Here is a 20,462-nt window from a genome sequence, read left to right as displayed (position 1 = left end):
GCACATTTATAACCCAGAGACAATAAGTTAATTATAGTCTATCGATGTTTTTAGGTTACCCAGCTCCAGAACTGAAATGGTATAAAGATGACATGGAACTGGATCGCTATTGTGGACTCCCAAAATATGAAGTTCATCGTAATGGAAAAACCCACACCCTCCATATTTACAAGTATGTAACACAACCATGCAAAAATTGTAGTGTATTACATCGAATTATTAAAAATGCAGCTTTTTGTTGGGAATTGTAATGCTGATAGTATAATATCAAATTAATAAGTGTTTCTGTTTTCAGCTGCACATTGGACGATGCAGCCATCTATCAGGTTTCAGCCAGCAATAGTAAAGGTATTGTCTCGTGCTCGGGAGTTTTGGAGGTCGGCACCATGAACGAGTTCCAGATCCACCAGAGGTTCTTCGCCAAGCTGAAGCAGAAAGCAGACAAGAAGAAGAAAGATCTGCTGGAGGACACCAAGAAAGGGGATAAAGAAAACACAGAACGTCCTCAAAGGAAGCGGCACGTCCCTCCACAGGAGGAGAGGCCAGCGGTCCAGGAGCCTGAGGCTGAGGAGCAACTGGGAGCTGCTGCAGAACCTAATGGTGTTAGCTCTGAAGTCAAGGAAACAGCTGTGACATCCAAAGACCTGGAAAAGGAGATAACTCCATCCGACGACACCTTGGCCAAAAAGAAAATAAAGATCACAAATGGAGTCGATGATGGGGTTAACAACAGCAACAGACGCAGCAGCAGAAGCCATATGATGGGGAATGGAGGTGAAAACTGTTACGATGGAGGAATGGGTTTGGCACAATTTCTGGCAGAGACTCTCCAGTCCCAGGCTGGTGAGGAGAAACAGAGCTCATCTCAAGGGGAGAAACCTAAAGAGATAGATATACCTGTTATAGGTGTCAGTAAAGAGAAAGAGAGAGAGCAAGAGAGGATGCAAAAAGGTAGGGAAGAACAAGACAAAGTCTTAGAAGAAGAATATGAGAGAAAAAGAAGAAGAGAAGAAGAAATGAAGGTAGAGAGGGAGGAAAGAGAAAGGCTGTTGAAGACGTCGCATACAGTCCCATACACAAAACATGGTTCAGAAGGCAAACATCACAGCAAGGCTCATAAGGATCATGACCCCCACAACATCCAGGCTTCCATCTCCTCGGTGCTACACACAGTCAAAGATTTCTTCTTTGGTAAGACCAAGAAGGACTCTCATGATCACATGGAGAACAAGGAGAGAGAGTTTGACTACTCGCATGCCTCAACGCCTCCATCGTTTCGGCTGCAACCGGAGCAAAATCAGGTGTGCACGCCTCTCACAGAAGACATTGTGGCTATGGAAATAAATAAACCGAAGGAGCCTTCAGAGACTGTGGATACAGAACAACAGTCACCGAAGCCACATGAACATAAGCGTGAAGACAGTGTTCTACACACAGACCAGCCACCAGCTCATAAATTGGCACCCGAGAGCGTAGAGGAGTCCACAGGGCGGAGTGTCAAAGCTGCGGATGCTGCTATGGAGGCCATGGAGGTGTCTGTGGGGCAGGAGGGCGGCAGTCCAGGTGAAGCAATGTCATTGTCTGGGCTTCAAGTTCTCACTGAGGTATGTATAGTGGTCTTCAAGGGCAGCTGGCTGCCACTTCAGAGTTATAAATAGGCTGCATTTGTGTGACAAGATAAAACAAGATGAGCTACTTCAGGGCCAACGCCTGAACTATGTCAACTATGACACTGCTGGTTGCAAATGTGGTAGATATGCCAACTCATAGTTAGATGTTATATTCATGGTGTGGGACAGTCAGACAATACAGCCCCGTTTAAAACATACAGTATAATATCAGTGATGAGTGACTGGTGGAGTGAGTCAGCCTCACCATGTGAGCTTGTGGTTTAACTGCCTTGATATCACTCAAGAGCGTCAAGCTAAACAAGATAGTGTGGGAGAATTAGGGAACCATAAGAACTGAGCAACTTGCACTAAATATGTGTGGGGGTGGGGGATGTTGTGGAGCGAATCGGTAAACTGTAAGATAGGATGGGGAATATCTCAGATGTTGGCTGCCATGAGTGGGACACCAGTGCGTCAGAGATCATGATGAAACCTGAATGTCAGAAGCGGTTCTCAGGTTACAAACAGGCTTTGCATGAAAGACGGCCGTGTGTTCTGGATGAGTAGGAGTAGAGCGACAGGTCTCTGCATGAAAGGACGGCCTCGTCACATAGGACACATTCCCCCCCCATATATCTATATATATATAAACCTCTTCCTCATGTAGAGCAGTAGGAGGAAGCAGTACTTCTGTCATCTCAGTGTTCAGTTTGGAGAATTGATTGTTTCAAGTCTGTCATGTGTAGGGGATTATGATCATCATGCTATGATTAATGTGTTGTACAGTGTATGACCATACAGTAAGAAAGCTGATAGGGACACTTAGTCACTTGTACTTTTTGCTTTGTTTTGGGTTGCACTGATATAGTTCAGTTTGGTCATGTGATTGTGACACTCTTGGCATTTTAATATGGATTTGTGTCTTTTTGAAGTGATAACTCTTTTTTTTAATGGTGCAAATATGTGAACATGTATTTTCATCTAGGTTGCAAAATTTCAACAAAAACATTTTAACATTAAAATTCTGAAATTATTTTTGAATAAGATGAATTTGTGTCTGTTGATGCTAGAGTGACACTAGTTTATTCGTTTTATACTAATTTAGACATAGTTTATGAAAAGCAGTTACATATGTTAAATTGTATATTTAACAGTATGCAGTATACAATGTTAGAGACAGGAACAGATTGCTAACATAGTTCCATCTCAATAAACCATTAGTGATATGTTCTATATCACTTTCAAAAATCTTTTTGAAAGTGTAGGTGATTAATTTAACCTATCAGAATCAAAATTTCCCTGAAAGTTAGATATTTGTATGTAAATGTATTCTGAGTTTGTGAATTGTTTTGTACCCTGAATTTTGCATGAAATGCTATAACACAGCAGATGTATTTAATTCTGCATTTTCCATTAACATCCAGTTTACTGGTGCTGGATGATAAGTGAAAAGGGGAACTGAAATATGTGTTTAAACATGACCAACCTGCAAAGCTATTGCTTATCCATAATGTGGAACATGGTTGTAGACTATGTGCCCTCGTGGATTACTAGTTCGAGGAAGTCAAAGGATTTATCTGAACAGTGTTTTGTCACATGTGTGTGACATCTATTTACACTATCTGTGAAGTGCCAGCCACAGCTTCATTTTTAGAACGTGACACCAGTTCCCTTCCATTGAAAGCAGCAACTTCTTTTTTTCTTAGTAGTCACTGCTGGCCAAACATGTTGTCACGAGGGGGCATTTGGCTTCATAACTATTCTGCATTCACCTTAATAGTATGAAAGTAAATAACAAAAACAGGGGCAGTGAGGGGGGGAAAAACACTTTTATATGTAGCTTGACGCTTTACCTGTAGATCTTCTCTTCAGTGCTATGCACACTCAAGTGTAAGTTGTTCTTATGATTTGCCTTTTGACGAAAGACAAGTGACACTGCCCAGAAATTTCTTTGTGTAAACACCACATCATGTCATCATGTGGGAATTCCCCTGTCCGTGCCTCAGCATAAGAGGCAGAGCACACAAGCAGTTTCAAATTAAGATTAATCATAGACATGATTGGAACCTTGCACAGGTAAACACTTGCTTTCAGCTACCTCGCACGTGATATGACGTAAAGAAGTTCCTGAAATAAGCTGACAGGTCATAAAACCAGAAGATATCTTGATTTACTGTCGTTGTTCTGCATGTTTTTTTGAACTATTTATTGTTCAATATCAACTAGTAATTGATCAGTTGTGTTCACAGACTGACCAGGATACACTTCCTCTCTGTCGGGGAATGTAACACACAACGCATTGAATGTTTTTCAGAATCGGTCACTGTTTATGCTTCTGTTGATTTATGGTAGCAAAATGTGTCTCAGTCTAAATGTAGCACGGTGTCAAAGATCACTGCAGTGAATTTCTTTTAACAAGATTCTTAGAGAACTCCTGAACATAGCACTGAATGTTTTTTTCCATTCGGTTGTGTTGTCATTAACAAATCAGACTGTTAAAATTACTCTTTATGCATGTAAAATTAATTATTTTTCATGCATGAGAAGTTTAAGCCAGCGGTTTAAAGCATGTGTGTTTAATGTAGTTCTTTGTGAAATACAAATGCTGCTGCAAATGCACTGAAGTACTAAAATGATTTATTTGTTTACTTTTCATCAGGTTGAAGAGAAAGATCCTAAAATAGTATCTGTTATGAAAGAGGTTCCCGTACACCAGCAAGAGCCTGATTGCCTGGTCGTTTCACCACAGACTAATCATCAGGCTGGCAGAGCTAAGTCATCATCCAGGGAAGAAATATTTGTTTTGTCACAGACCCAAGACTCCTATAAAGAGGAATGCTCCTCCACATCCACCCTGACTGGTTTGGAAGAAAGCTGGATTTCCCCTGACAATCTTGTCTCGGCGTCAAACAGTCACAGCCTTGGAAAGGCACCCAGTGAAACTTCACAAGAAGAAAAGATGAGTGTTGATAAGATGGGCAAAGAAGGTGAACCAGACACGGAGGAGGGCAGCTCCTCCAATAAGCTATGTGAGGAAGAGAAAGCTGATGTGAAATCAAACAGACAGCCGTGCTCAGAAATAAACAGATCTGAGATTACTGAAATAACAACATGTTCACTGGAAGAGAGAATAGAGCCATGTCAGTCTAAAACACCAGATCATGTTCTTCCGCCTTTGCCTGCTCTGGCCGCAGACAATGTAGAGAGAAATGATGTTAAAGAACAGGCCAAATGTACTTCACTGATTCAGGAAATGAATGTAGGGTTTCCGCCCACTGCAGCCCGAGAGAGTTTAGAAACGGGTGACCTAAAAATGCTGCAAGAATGCACTTCTTCTATTGGACAGGAAAACACTGAAGTCAACAATGTCAATGCAATACAGAGTTCAAACACAGGTTTTAGAAGCAGTGAATTTAAAGAGGTATTGATTTCTGCTTTAGATGTAGAAGTAAACTCTGCTAGCAATCTAAAAACCCAAGAGCAAGTCATTTTAGAAGGGGACAGAGCTGAAGCAAGAAATGAGAGTTTACAGTTTGAAGTGGAGACAGAAAAGAGTGATCTAGTGAAAGAAGAGGAGTTGGATGAATCAAAGAGCTTCTCAGTAACACCAAACAAGATGGTTAATGATTATGTTTTGGAGAAACAAAATAATGTTGCACTTCAAGAGAGCAGTGAGAGACAGCAGGGTCTGCCCTTAGCGAATATCCCACAAATCCAAATATCTACTATTGATGACACCCCAGATATTAAACCAACTGTGGCAGGTGTCACACCTAATGAGAATTTTATAATCCCAAAAATTGAAATAATTGAGCCACAGCTCATAGAGTGCACTCTGCCACTTACTATTTTGGGACAAAACAATCAAGAATCAGAGCCTGCTACTTTACAAGATTATGATGCAGCTCATGGGTCTGACGTAATAATCCAAGACCACAGCATGGATGATTTAACATGCTTACTGCCCACGCAGAAAAGTATGCAGAATGTTAACAACCTCTTGCTTACAGAGAATGAAAAGGAAGTTGTGCAATCAGATGGCGAGACAAAAATGTTTAAGGGAAAGCAGCCCAGCATGATAAGTAGTGAACAGCTCCCTCAGATGGACTATGCATTAATTCCTGTTATAAATGTTTCGTGCACTGATGACAAGGAGGATGATATATACATTAAAAAACAGGTTACAGATAGACAACAGCCTTTTGAAACTCCACCAGTCCCTTTGTTTGTGGTGCCACCGATCTCTGTCACTTGTCATGAAAGTGATTCTGGACTCAGACTGCCCACAGAATGTGAGTGGACAGAAACTGAAACTTCCGCTGCCACGCAAAGGGGACCAAAGCATGATGTTGACAATAATAATGCCACTGTGCTTGAAAAAAGTCAAAATAGAAAACAGAACCTAGAAGAAACAGCAGAGAAGAGTATAAAAGCTCTAATACCAAAAGTTAATGACAATGTGCCAACATTCATTAAATCGACAGAAGATAACATTGTCCCTGAAGTCTTGAAGACAAAACCCCTTAAAGAGGCCAAAATAGAGAATTCCGTGTCTGTTGAGGACCTTCAAAGAAACAGATCATCTGTTGAGAGACTCTTCTCTAAACCTCCGGCACATCCATCATTGAGTCCAGCCAGTCTCCGTAAATTCATGTCCAAGACTGCTCCAGAACCAGACGTGTTCACTGTGGGTGAGCGTCAAATTGACAAAGCCGACGAAGATCTAAGTGGAGGCTCAACACCGACATCATCCCTCTCCTGTGAGAGCAGTCCCCGTCTGAAGCGCAGAGACAGTCTGTCACTCATACGCTCTGCCACGCCTGAAGAGTTGGCCTCCGGAGCTCGTCGCAAAATCTTCATCCCCAAAACTAAAGAAGATGGAGAGGGAGCAGTGGTTGGTGCGCTGGAAGCTCAAGGCAAGAAGGAGACCCCCTACATGTCACCCAGCCAGGCTCGCAGAGCGGCATTACTGCAGGCTCCCACAGGACAAAATACCCCACCAATGGAGAAACGCTCTCCCCTGCTGAGCCGCAGAAAAGTCACCTTGGAGGTGCCAAAAGCCGTGGAGGAGACTCCCAAAGAAGAGCCTGTCAGCACCAAACAAGAGGAGAAACCAGCTGAAAAGAAGCTTAACCCTTTGAAAGGTAAAGAAGAAATCCTTAAATCCCCCCAAAATGTAGTTTTGTCTATGTTTTCCAATAAAGTTTGTGTGGACTTGTTGGCACAGTATAATATATTATAGCTAAATACTCACATAATATCACAATATCATAATACAAAGGGTTCTGTGAAATATTTAGTTTGTCAACACATGAGTCTCACTGGTACACCAGTGTGTGAGGAAGTGGAAACATGAGAAAGTCTCCACTCTCTAGGACAGTATATATTTACCTTGGCACCCCCTCTCTCATGCACCACCAGCTCCACAGGTCATCCGTAAAATCAGGGGAGAGCCATTCCCAGATGCCTCCGGACACCTGAAGCTGTGGTGCCAGTTCTTCAACGTGCTCAGTGACTCCACCATTAAGTGGTACAGAGATGAGGAGGAAATACTAGAGGTGAAGAGAAGGTAAAACCACCTTCTTATCGCACAGTGTCAACTGTACTCTAACCCCCTGTAACACAAATCAACAGCAATGTCTCATGGTGTTCAATATGTTGTATTTCTTGTCACCTTTTTTTCCGCTGCTATTGCTGTGAGGATTTCCAGCTGACATGACTGGTATAAATGGACAAGTTCCAAATCTGAAACAATAATGCTACACGGATGAGCAGGATTTATTTGGGCCTCAGCGTGCATCCCATGGCCTTCTGTCATTCTCATATTCTCACTGCAGAGACGTCCAGCTCATGTGACTGTGAGCCCCACAGCTATGACACAGAGAGGTGAATCTCTGGCTAGACACAGAAACTGTAACCTGACACAATATATTTCCAATCTCCAGGGGGCATTAAAAGTCTATATATGTGCTATTGGCTGCTGTGTCAGCAGAATGCTGCCTCACATCGTGTCCATCTGTCTCACAGTGACACCTTGTGGGTTGAGGTTGAACCTTTGACGTTTAGTACAACTCAACTTAGGGTGTCTTGTGATTATGGTTTTATCTTTTTTGTCCTCAAGTGGAGGAGATGAAAGCCAAGTCGCACTGGCTATTGTTCTGGCATCCAGCCGCGACTGTGGAGTATATGGATGTTCGATTAGTAATGAATATGGAAGTGACACCACTGACTTCCTGCTCAGCGTAGACAGTGAGTATATGCCTTGAGAAATCAAGTGTGAAATCTAAATGTTATAATATATAAATAATGATTTATGAGTCTTTCTGTTTTGTATTTCACAGTTCTGTCTGAGATACTACTAAAAGAGGATTTGGAAGGTTACTGTACCTTTTTTGTTGTTGTTACATATCAACTTTTTTTCTTTAACATTTTTTTTCGTGAATTTACAATATCCATTGTAAATATGTGTCTTGTTTTCGATTAGTTGGAGAGGAGATCGAGATGACCCCACTGCTGTTCAACAGAGGCCTGGCCGACTGTGGCAGCTGGGCTGAAAAGTACTTTGGCCGCATCATGACCGAGACGGCGCACATCGGTGAGGGCTGTGCTCACAAAGCCAGTAGAGTGAAGGTCATTTACGGCCTGGATCCCATTTATGAGTCTGGAAGCGCCTGCATCATCAAGGTTCAAAGCCCCATCGCTTACGGGACCACGCAGGAGAGCAACCTCCCAGAGAGAAATCTACAGATAACTAAGCAAGTGAGTGGTGGATTTAGTGTCCAAGAATCTTTATTAAATTGCTCCCACAAATGTCCTAGTGATCATGATTGCGATAAACTGATCTGCTTTAATAAATTGTTTGTGTCGCCAGGAATGCAAAGTCCAAAACATGATACGAGAATATTGTAAAATCTTTGCGGCTGAAGCAAGAGTTATTGAGAACTTTGGCTTTTCACTGGAGTAAGTACCATGCTTATTATACAGTAGCTCTGATTCCCATCAAATGTGAAACACTGCCTTGTGATAAACCCACTATTTGTTTGTGTTGCCCACAGAGTGATTGCTCGGTATCTGATGTACCGGCCTGCGAACTCTGTGCCATACGCCACGGTGGAGGTTTATCTCGAGGGTGTCTTCCTCGACTACTGTAGGATGGATCCTAAAGGAAGGCTGATTACACGAACCGTTTCTGAGGTGGAGCAAAAATGCAGCACCTTCCAGCACTGGATACATCAGTGGACGCATGGCAACTTGCTGGTCTCTCGGATGGAGGGTAAGAAACTCATACAAGGTCATAAACAACACATTTATTGGTCATCTATTACTGAGAATGATACAATGTATAATCTTCTGTGATTTATTATTTTCAGGAGTTGAAACGAAGATTACAAATGTCAGAGTTGTGACCAAGTCAAAAGGGTTCGTATCTAAACCAGGAAATGCAAATGTTATTGTCTGTTTTCTATAAGAAAAGCTAGAATAAAAAGTTGTCCCCTGTATTTCAGATACCAAGGATTAACAGAGCATGGCTCTCCTGAAGTGTTTGAACAGTTCCTGACACACCATCAGTGCAACTACTACTGTGGACTTCTTGGCCTGCGCTCCCTAAAAACTATGGATAGTCTGCTGCAACCCAAGATTAAGGGCTCCAGAAGCCCCCTTCTCAACCGCAAGCTGGGCTCCAACAGCCCCCAGCTGCAGCGGAAAGGACACAGTCCTCAGATGTCTAGAAAGGCTAATTCTAGTCCAAAGGTGACTAGAAAAACTCAGGAGACAGAGGACAATAAATCAGGCACCAAACCCAAGCCTGCAGAAACTGTTGATGTCCTTGAAATGAGGTAAGAAGAGGTGCTCCTTCTGTGTCATGCAAGATTTTACTGCTTGTAATGGTTTAGTATTACCTGTTTCTTTCCGGTTACCAAAACCAGCAAGGACTTGAAGAGTTTAAAGGAAAAGGAAAAGTTTGTTGACCTGACTTATCACAAAGAATTACTGTGAATGTCTAAGTCTCCATTACAATTACAGTAATAACACATCCAGCAAAAGCAGTGTTTTTAACTTTACTCAGAATCTTATCAGCTCAATGATTGGACAAACGACTGTAAACTCAAAATCATCATCACTGAAAAATCAACCGTACTTCACACTGAAATTTTCATTGAAGCTCTTTTCTTTTAATGAAGAGTTGGAACATTTTCAATAGTTATGGAGAAGAAATACCACAGCCATAGAGGGAGTTCCATATTAATCGTTGCATGTTCATCTGTGATGTACAGCATGTTAGGAGGACATAAAGTTAAGTATTGAGACTTATGTACGGCTTGCATTAGAAAAGGCCTATGCAGCATTTCTTTAAGCAGCAAAGTTGAGCTCATGCTGTGGAATTACAGCACCATTTTTAGGTCAAAGATGTTTGCGTGCACGTTGTTTTTGGCATTATTTGTTAGTAGTTTTTAAGTGCTTTGTATCTGTTGTGTCTGTGTTTTTAATAGGTCCTCTCATAGTATTTCAGAATACATACCGGCAAATGCAAAGCAATGGTCAGTAGGGGCTTACCAGTAAATTCTTTAACAATGGTATGCTCAGGGTTTTGCTATTGTACAGTTAGTCAGCAGAATAAGAAACAGAATGAAAAATATTCATTTATCTTGGGAGATTGCAAAGGTTGTCATGTTGAATTCCAACAACAGTAATTTGCCTTTTACAAATAATAAAGACTGTTATGGGTTATTGGATAATGATCAATGAAAATCGTCAAAGTATTAATCTCTTAAACTTCTGAAATTGCATGACTGAAAATTCTAAAAGAGGTTGACATTTCGACCAGCTAATGATAGTGAAAAATATTGTAATGTTAAATGTGGTGTCATGCAAACTAAATTGTGTTCAGGTGTACATAAAGTCAAAGGATGAATATCTGAAGTAGTGTGCGAGTGAGAAAATGAATGAGTGATTAAGAGAGATGAATAAATGTGTGTGCTGTCTTCGTTATGTCACATCACGTCAGCAAATGGTTTTTTTTTAAATAAATATGTTAAACCTTTGTGTCCAACCATTGATCACATTTTCCTTTCAGGTTTTTTTTATTTTTTTTATAGTATGACTGTATGTATAATTGTCAAATATTTAAATTCATCAAACTGTTGATGCCTAAATATTTCCTGATCTATACTTCCGAAGGGGTGTCCTCTTAATCCATGGCTTTAGATAAAAGCCAATATATGAATTAATATACTATATAATACATTAAATATACCTTTGTAGCGTTGTTGCTGGAAGCAGATTTAATAAATACTAACAAATTAAGTCAAAGATATGAAATGAGTATTCTTAATTCAATTCTGATATATTAACCTAAATTAGTATAAGAGAATGATGGTACACGGTTTACGCCATAAGCCGCTATTAATTTAACTAGCAGAATTTACCATTAGATTCAATTTTGGATGCCACCCAATTTTAGAAAAATAAGGAAATCTTAAGAATTCCATATTAATCAATTAAATCTTAATCTCAGGGTTGCTACGGAGTTCTTCTCAAGGTGTACAGGTACCTATTATTTAATATTCACACAAATAATATGATCAAGTTCTTTATAAATGGAATATTTACTAGAATAACTACAAAACTAACCAGAAAACAAATGAATATACTAAATAAACGGAATGAATGAAGAATATGATGAACAATGCAATGAATAACCAACAACAAATAAATGAAAAGGATTGAATGTGACCAGCTAGAATCAGTGACCCATATCATTGATTGATGTCTATCAATTAAATCCGTAGTTTGACATTTATTTTAAATTTAGCTCAAAACATTTACTGCAACATTTAATATATATATATATATATATATATATATAATATATATAAATACAGGGACTTACTACGCCTAGGACTAGCATGTCAAGTAAAGGTTACCTTACGTTGTTTATTACAGTTGGATGCTTCTCTTTGTCCTCAGGAATGTGGCTGATCGTAAAACCTAAAGGTTGGGTCATGAAACCTTGTATGGTCAGCCTTAACGATGGTCTTATAGTTCTTAAATTGGCTTGAGTGTCAAGATTGACCTCAAGTCCTATCTTTAGTTTGTCCAGGCACATACAAATTGAGAGTCTAACCATTTAGTGACCTATGGGTCGTGAGGGTAGTCTCTGTACAAAGTTTATTAGTTCAGATTGTGTCATGGACATTTCAGTTTTATAATCTTTCGGTGGATGTCCGCTACACATTCATCTTTAATCTTTAAAACAGACTGACATGGGATTTTCTCCTCTAATTACAAACTGCCACATCAGAAAGACCACAGCACTGACAACATTTAGAGAAATACAAAGTGGCGTTTGCTACTGTGCTCCACAACCCTTCAAATGAAACAGTCCCATTGTTTACAGCGCTGCAAAAAAATATTTAAGATGTTAGTCCAAATAGCCACATATCATAGAAAGATATACTCAGCTACCTGAGTGCACATGTAAGAATCTAATAACACTGTGTTTCCCTTACATTTTTATTCCACTACTTTAAAATGTACATGCTTACCTTTGAAAGATGTCTTCACAGCAAGTTTGTATATTTACATTTGTGGCATTGAAAGCAGATTCCCTGAACAGCGCCACACAGTCAAGTGGAGGAACAAAGAGGATTCCTAAAAAAGGAAAAAAAAAGGTCTAAAAGGTACTCAGTTACAACACAACAGGACTGAAGTGCAAGTATAATTAAATGTTCTCACCTGCAACGCAAGCATTGATGAGAGAAACACACGTCGCAGTGATCATAGCTCTCAACACCAGAGAAGAGACATCACCTCTTTTGGATGGGCATATAGAGGCTTTGGTAAAAGATAATTCATTGCTGAGAGAGTATTCTGTGGCAAGACAAAAACATGACAATGGAATGATGAAATACTCACATAAGCCTCCAATCATGATACCCAATGAGCTGAAGTTGGCAAACCCACAAAGAGCATAAGTGGTGATTATTTCTGACCGGACCTGAAAAAAGAAAAAAGAAAATCGTGTAATGTTATTTTGAATTTTGTATAATCGTTTCTCTTTTTTTTTGTCCAGTGCTCAGGAATTTGAACCTGTTACACCCATGCACTCACTCCAATATTGAACATTTACTCACAGATATCCATTGTCTTTCTCCGCCAATAATTTCATCAAGTCCATTGATTCTGTTGTCCTTCAGTTCAGATAGTTTCTCATAAGCCACAAACTCGTTGAGGAAGAGCTTTGTGCCGATTAGTTCAGCCACAGTGAAAGTCTCCTCGTAAGGTACTCCCATCATAAAGGCCACGGGCATGAATATGTAAGAACAAATCAGCTGTGAGCACAGAGAGGCATAAGGTTATTTGGATATTGTTAGACTCACTTGTTGAATTTACAGTACAAAACCTGTGATTATACAGATACACTTAAGTTATAAGTCTTTTCATGAAAAGTACCTGAAATGTGATTGAAGGATATCCCACCATACCGCCAAGCCAACTCAATGCTGCATTTATGAACCCGAGGATGGCCAGAAAGGCTATCAAATTTGCTGCAATGTTAGCAACAAGACCTATTGAGGCAGACGCTCCACTGCTAGCAGCCTCCAAGATGTTCTGTTCATCTCTAAGGAGTTAAAGTAAACACTTTAATTCACAAAAAAATCGCGAAAAGGAGAAGAGAAGATATTATCAGACAGATATACACACCCAGAAGCCACTTTGATATCCTTCTCGTCCTTAATAGGACTCTCCTCTGTCTCTGGGTAAGAAAGTTTGGAGATGGCCAAGGCACAAGGAGCAGCCATTACAGAGGCTGATATCAAGGAAGATGCATCAATCTGCAAAATACAAAGAAATGTCCTTAAATGCGGAGTTACTGCAATAATCAACACAGTATACAGACACAGTATTTGATATTCTGCATGATTATTGTTGAAATGGTAAAACTGCAAATAAGCTAAACAAAAACATCATATTACAAGTTTTTTTGTTGTTTTTTTGCTTTTTTAGCTCAGCATTGGTATTAATCCTCATTATCTAAATATACACTTGCAGCTTTTTACGGAGGTAGGTTATTCACATACTTAGAGCTCGCCTTGGTGTTTGGTGCATGCAGTAAACAATAATAATCATATTATACAATAAACATATTGAAGAAATACAAATACAGCCCAGCAAGAGTCAAGAATATAATAATACAAAGATACAGTAAAAAAACTATAACAAATATGTACATATACTGTAACTATATATGCTTACGCTTAAACAATAGAATATATGATATTATTTATTACTTATATATATATATACTTGTAACATTGATCAGTGGATGTGCAAACGTTGACAGAGAAGAAAATACCTATCTCCAACCAGCATCTTTTCCTGTTTTAATGTTATAAGTAGCATTTCCTGTGGTGCCCTTGATCGGATGCCTAGCAACTTTCTGAAGATGTTTTTTGATTGTTTGTCAGCAGACCTACTGCAGATTATTAATCGTTCCCTACAGGTTATTCAGTGACTTTCTAAACTGTTTTGGTACAACCTCTTTTTTAGAGGAAAAGCACTCTAGATGCCAAAAATGAATTGCTTTGAGTAAAATCCTTAAGAAACTGGTTTATCATCAGCTTTCAGACTTTATTGGCTCCGCTTGAAGAAACATGGGTTAGGCTCTTAGGCACCGATCTAGATTACCTAACAGCTGGAGAATAATTTATTTTCCATTGGATTTCTCACGGTGTGCCCTAAGGTTCATTCCTGGGCCCCATACTTTTCTGACCCGAGCCCCATCTAAAGCCTTGTGATTTGTTTTTTTTCAGAAATTGGATGACTCAAAATTATCTTTATTTAAATAAGGACCAAATAAAGAGTTTGACCAAAGGAGGCAACCTTTGTTTTACATCTCTGGCTATGAGTCTGTAAAATTTGTAATAGCAGTATAGTAATATTTGATGGCAATAAATTGGCTGTGAACCACTTAAAGAATCCCATGGTCACGTCATTTTTTTCTTGCACGGCAACTGGGGAAAAAACATTTGTGCTTTTGTTTACACACTTAACATTTGCAGCTAGGATCTTCACCAACATAAAACTGAGTGCACCTATCATCCCTCAGACTAACATCTTTACACCAGCTGCCTGTCAACACGGTCCTCATAGTTTATGTCGGATACTCTCACATTAGCTGTTCCTCCCTCCACAACTGAAGCCTAAGGTGATGCTGAATTTAATGCATATAGGCCCAGCCTCTGGAGCAGCCTCCCTCTAGATTTAAGAATGTTCACCAATAACTTTTAAAAGAAAATTTAAACCTGCTTTAGAACGTTTTACTTTACACCCACAATATAGATTTTATACATTTACTATCCATTTTTAGACATCTTTTTTATGTGTATTTTGAAATCATCTTTGTGCATCAAATGTGCTATATAGACATAATTAATCATCATTATTTGTGGGCTATGTATGTATGTTTAATGTGGTGGTCTAAAAACAGCTTCATCTCACCCCAAATGAGATAAATGCTCCCATGACACTGCCTGCAATTGTGGCAAAACCGCCAGTCATTACAGCATGGATCTCAGATTTGGTCATGTCCTTCAAATAAGGGCGGATCAGCAGAGGAGCTTCAGTCTGATACACAAACAAAGTGGAGCAAAAGTAAACAAGCAGAGGAACCATAGGATATTTTACTGCAATTTTTATATAATCATAAAAGTAAACTACACAGATAGTCTAGCTCAGGAAATTTCAAAGCAATAAGTCAGACTAGTGTCAAATATAGTGTTGCATCAAGTCAGAATACCTGCCCAACAAATATATTGCCTGCCACACTCAAGGTCTCTGTGGGAGAGGTTCCCATCGTTATCTGCATGACCCATGCGATCTGAGTGGACAAAAACACATGGCTCTTAGTCATAGTATGACACTGCAGGTGTAAGCAGTATACAACCAGATTTACAGGAACCTATAATGCAGTGAGGTAGAAGTTTATAACTTTCTTTACCTTCAGAATGACCCACTGCATTACTCCCAAAAAGTAAAGGATCGACATCACGCTGCTGAAGAACACAACAATGGGCAATGCCTGTAGGAGAAATCACAAAACTTGAGTTTAACATTTTCAATATTCAAGAAAGACCAAAATGTCATCCACTTACTTGAAAGGCAAAAATGTTGCCGATCAGGTCCCCAAAAACAAAAATTGACCCTTCTTTGGTATAGTCAAGGAATATCTGTAATCATAAGACAAGGGGGGAAATGGGTTATAGTATTTCAAATGATTTTTTATTTTTTCAATTAATTCATTGATGAGATCTATGATGCAATTACTCATTAATTCAGGTTTTCTATAGGCACTCATTGAACTGAAGACCCTTGCCTGAACTGCAAATTAAAAAGGATTAACAGACCACATGCCTGTGGGCAGATTCTGCTAACTCAACCTACCGATGACCCAAGAATATGGGTGAACAACATAATAAACTAGTTCTACAGATAAGCATGTATGATCCAATCAGTTCAGGGATATTGTGCCCCGGTAGATAAGAAATACTGTGTGCCATACAAGCAAAGTATATTGTGCAAACCAAGAGCTTCAGGATCACATATGATGTGACTGGCTAGAAATTTTACATTAATAGTACTCCTTGATATCTTAAATAAGAAATGTAAATATTGGATTATTTTTGTATTAATATAAAATGGATGTTTTTTGCAATTGACGCTCATAATAAAAGAAAATAGTTTAAAATGTACAAATGACTGTTAATGTTGTGTTTTCTCTTGATTTTAAAGTGAATATTAGTGATGTTCATGGGGGAGGAGAACAGCCTTAGATAAAGAAGATAAAATTCAATACCTGCACTTGTTTTCCAAGCCATTGGAACGCTATGAGTCCAGGCTGTGTCCGTATAACAAAAAGGCCGATACAGAACTGCAATCCGAGACCCCAAAACACAGGCCTCCATGATACCTATAAAAGATTAGCTAATTAGTTCTATGATGCAATAATGCATCATAAGCATAATTATATTGTGTTATAATTATGTTTATGGCACTGCACAATCTTAATTCAAAGCACTCATAAATATTCAAAATTATGATTAAAATTATAACAATAATCATAACAACTTAACAAGAATTGTATAATGACTCATAAGGTCAAGTAATGCTGTTCACATTTTTAAGGATGGTAGGATATTATAATTGTTATTGTTGTAATGCTTTATAATATTTTTACAGCGCATTAGAATAACTGTTATAATGCACTATAATGTGATTATAGGTTACTCTATGTGGTCATTGTTAGCTTTAAGTAAAATTGAAATTAATTTTACAACGCATAGATGTTGCATAGATTGAATTACTTTTTTCACTTTATGTAAAGCAAACAATAAGCACTCCTAGTTACTTATAATCACATTATGATGCATTATAAAAATATTATAACGTATTAACATATATGGGAATTATAAAACACCATGATCCTTGCAAAAACTGATATGAATAAAATGATACTAAATGTTAATTTATAATGTGTTATGATTATTAAGCACTATGAATATCTGATTTCCTATAACTATAATTAAAGAGTGTATATTATAATACATTCTAAGTTTATAATGCATTATAGACGAGCGTCATAGAAAGTATTAACAAAGATTTTTTAAAAGAAGTAGTTAGTTATGTGTATAAGGGAGTCTCCATAAGGCCTTATGTTATCACAAGGAAGCATTTCTGCTGAACCTTAAGATGATATGGGAACAAGGTCAAATGATATCCGAAGTCTCAGCAAAACAAACCAGAGATAACTTCAGTGATAACGCCCAAGAACATGTTCTGAAACGGTTGTCACCACAGTGATAATTCATCCTTCTAGTAGAGTCAGTGACTCCATGCAGAACTCACCGCTGTCCTGTGTGCTGACAAGAGGAACACAAGCACGACAAACATGCACACACCTCCAAACGAGATCAGCTGCACAGGACGCTGGCTTGTGTCTAAGACGAGCCACAGAACAAGCAGTAGCACAGCTGCTATAATGAAAACCCTGAAAAGACGATAAAACACACCTTCAATAGCAGATTGCATAATGTGTAGCTCATTATCGTTGACTGAAAAACAATACATTCACTCACCATTTTAACCATCTCAAGTTAGATTCAAAGCATCTCACTGCAGGACTGAAACACTGTCTGATGCTTTCTCCTTTGTACTCCTTCAGAAGTTCATATGATTTAGCAACAATGGCCACGCTCGTTAGGACTACAAGAGCGATGGCCCTCTGGAAATCCAAAACACAAGCAGCAATAAAGTAGGCCACATAACCTACAGGACAGAAAAGACTGTTTAATCAAAAAACACGGTCTATATTCACTGATTCTACATTTTTAACACAACAGACTATTTATATTACCTGCTCCAAGTATGCCCAGCACAATGTATTTGAAGGTTTGTGAGTGAGCCTTGATGTAATCCTCTGTGGCATTAATCGGCTTGGAAACAAGGCTGAAGTACACAACAAATGTACACAAAATATATTTATTTAAAAAATCATTCTCTTGTGTGATTAAAAAATGTCCTTCACATAATTATAGAATCAAAAGTTTATAATAGCATAGAAAACAGCTGAACAGATTTTCTGTTGGATTTATGTTTAGCATTGTACATTCATATAGTGTAAACATGATCAACATTGCAGAGGCTTAATTCTGTGCACCGGCTGTTATAATTGCACCCCAAATTAAACAATTACTCCTTTACAAAAATCAATCACTTGAACTGACACACCTTAAGCTCAATCCCTTTTTAGTCTTTTTAGTCTGGCCTTTGTCGTTAGTAGTATCAGTATTGCTGTCGTCCTAGAAAAATAAAGGCATTTTATTTAATTTTTAAAAGATCATGTTGTGCCTTTTTCTTTAAAAATGATATGTGACACATACCTCCATTTCATAAGCATGGTTGTCCAAGCCATTTCCATCGGCATGCGTTGGACTTTCAAGCCTGATGCTGTCGGTTTCCGCTGAAAAACACAAACATTGTTCACTTCTAAGCTGCAGCTTGCCATGTACTCTGTGAGATTAAAAAAAACAACTTAAAATAAGTCCAGAGAGTCCTTGCGGCTTTTCTTGTGAAGAATAGTGCACAAAGAAAACCAGTTCACAACTGCAGACCAAACGGCTTAGTTCAAGGAAAGGCAGAGCTAATGGCTTACTCATTGTGTGTCCTCTGAAGCCGAGTTGTCAAATGCTGTCCTGCAAAAACAATCTGCGGGAAAAGAGTCTGCCAATGAAACTTCTAATCATTAATCGACAGAAACGTTACGTGCGGCTCTGATCTCACTCAGGAAGTACGGGACACAGTCATAACTGTGATAATGCAACAGAAATTATTTAAGGGGTCATATGAAGCAACATTTGATTAGGAGTGAATTTGAACAAGTTTGCGAAATCACTGGGGCAATAGATGATAAAGATATGAATCCTTGTTGACAGGTATGAATTCATTGGGTCTGACTTTAAGCTTTAAAAGCCAATATGTTATAATACAAGGAGAATGCAGAGTGGATTTATCGTGTGTAATAAGTTTATGTGTGGGAGGAAGGGAGCCAATCATGCAATAAGTCAGTCATAAAAAGTCATTGTGATTAGTTTATATAGAAATCATTTCTCAGAAGTATGTGAAACAAACAATGATTCAACAATTGCATGATGGATGAGGCGTAACTCGAATACAAATGTTCTTTCTTTTCTAATTTTACTGAACTACAATACAATTTATCTTGTCTGCACAAAAATCAACTTTAAACATATTGAGAAGAAGAAAAAAATCATAGATAAGCTAATTGTCTTCCTCTTAGATAAAAATGCAAGTTAACCTTGTACAAACAGACATACATACAGGTACACTAAACTTATTGTAAGTTGTAAATGCTGTTAGGTTTGTTGCAGGTGACCATTCATATTTTCAAACAGGCTGCTGTGAACAACCCATTTTATAACGTTTGAATAGAAAGAACTGTAACGTCAGCGAGCACAGGTTACTCTAGTAAAAGAGCCCTAAGATAACTGTGTGAACTTTGAATCTATTATATGACTATGGGAAGTTAAATGTTCTGCGATACAAACAAAGTTCTTTGTGCAATGTCAAATTAATTGGCATTTCCACGACATAATGTCATATCTTTAAATCGTTGTCTTTAAGATTGGGTACTTGAGTACTCACTGCAGAATCAGGTAGCCTCGAAATCAGTTAGCTATTTTATCAAGACCATTAAATATATTGCAGTGCAAGCTGCACTTTAGTTTCAGGAAGATGGTTTATGATTGGAAAAAATGGCAGCTATTAGTTCTACTCACTGCTGTTCAAATTTGATCTCATCACACACAAAAGAATCTCTGATTCTTCATGAAATGCTGTTTGCCCATGGCTCATAACACTCAATGGGGCATCAGTCTGTCTAGATGGATTTGATAAACATTAATTCTTGTTTAAAAGTACAGGATATTTTTGGATGCAATAAGCTTTCAGAAAGCCTTCCAGACCCTGACATTAATTAACAGATGTTAATGACCTAATAACAGATTTTGCAGCACAACATTAAACACCTTGGTTCAATTAGCCAGGACATTCATTTTATGTACACCATCAACCTGTTTGCCAACAGCCTCAATCTAACGATTAGATGTGACAGCCAAAGCTGTGACTGAGAAAACATCCGTTTAAAGATGATTGTAACGCTTAGCCTACAATATTTTTTAGAAATCCTGATTTATTCAATATTTAACTGAATGTATGCAATGTTTTACCATTCAGTGTGCTCACCTCTCCCTTTAATCTGACAAATTAAAACGT

The 20,462-nt window shown here is 38.5% G+C and overlaps 2 protein-coding genes across 4 annotated transcripts; one reads left to right on the top strand and one right to left on the bottom strand.

Moving 5' to 3' along the window:
- The first annotated feature begins 318 nt into the window (after positions 1 to 318).
- On the top strand, positions 319 to 10,775 carry alpk3a (alpha-kinase 3a). Its single transcript, XM_054619500.1, has 10 exons — positions 319 to 1,604; positions 4,270 to 6,754; positions 7,032 to 7,179; positions 7,732 to 7,859; positions 7,952 to 7,987; positions 8,095 to 8,369; positions 8,482 to 8,570; positions 8,666 to 8,883; positions 8,981 to 9,029; positions 9,116 to 10,775. Exons 1-10 carry the CDS (start codon positions 387 to 389, stop codon positions 9,450 to 9,452), a joined length of 4,983 nt encoding a protein of 1,660 aa, XP_054475475.1. The 5' UTR covers positions 319 to 386; the 3' UTR covers positions 9,453 to 10,775.
- An 807-nt stretch (positions 10,776 to 11,582) lies between these two features.
- Positions 11,583 to 18,873, bottom strand: slc28a1 (solute carrier family 28 member 1). 3 transcript variants are annotated; one of them, XM_054620371.1, is made up of 18 exons: positions 18,823 to 18,873; positions 18,551 to 18,630; positions 18,399 to 18,469; positions 18,025 to 18,116; positions 17,747 to 17,936; positions 17,517 to 17,658; positions 16,468 to 16,581; positions 15,767 to 15,841; positions 15,613 to 15,693; positions 15,412 to 15,492; positions 15,114 to 15,239; positions 13,317 to 13,447; positions 13,065 to 13,233; positions 12,746 to 12,943; positions 12,528 to 12,609; positions 12,348 to 12,446; positions 12,158 to 12,263; positions 11,583 to 12,011 (listed from the first exon to the last, which is right to left on the bottom strand). In XM_054620371.1, the coding sequence occupies exons 1-18, from the start codon at positions 18,824 to 18,826 to the stop codon at positions 11,891 to 11,893; spliced, it is 1,962 nt and encodes a 653-aa protein (XP_054476346.1). In that variant the 5' UTR covers positions 18,827 to 18,873; the 3' UTR covers positions 11,583 to 11,890. The 3 variants fall into 3 exon arrangements, with proteins under 3 accessions (XP_054476346.1, XP_054476349.1, XP_054476347.1); XM_054620374.1 differs by lacking the exon at positions 18,399 to 18,469; XM_054620372.1 differs by lacking the exons at positions 18,399 to 18,469; positions 18,823 to 18,873 and having other exon boundaries at positions 18,551 to 18,771.
- Positions 18,874 to 20,462: the final 1,589 nt, after the last annotated feature.

Source organism: Anoplopoma fimbria, chromosome 19 (genome assembly GCF_027596085.1).
Source record: "Anoplopoma fimbria isolate UVic2021 breed Golden Eagle Sablefish chromosome 19, Afim_UVic_2022, whole genome shotgun sequence".
Classification (NCBI taxonomy): Eukaryota; Metazoa; Chordata; class Actinopteri; order Perciformes; family Anoplopomatidae; genus Anoplopoma; species Anoplopoma fimbria.
This window is presented reverse-complemented; position numbering and strand designations above follow the sequence as displayed.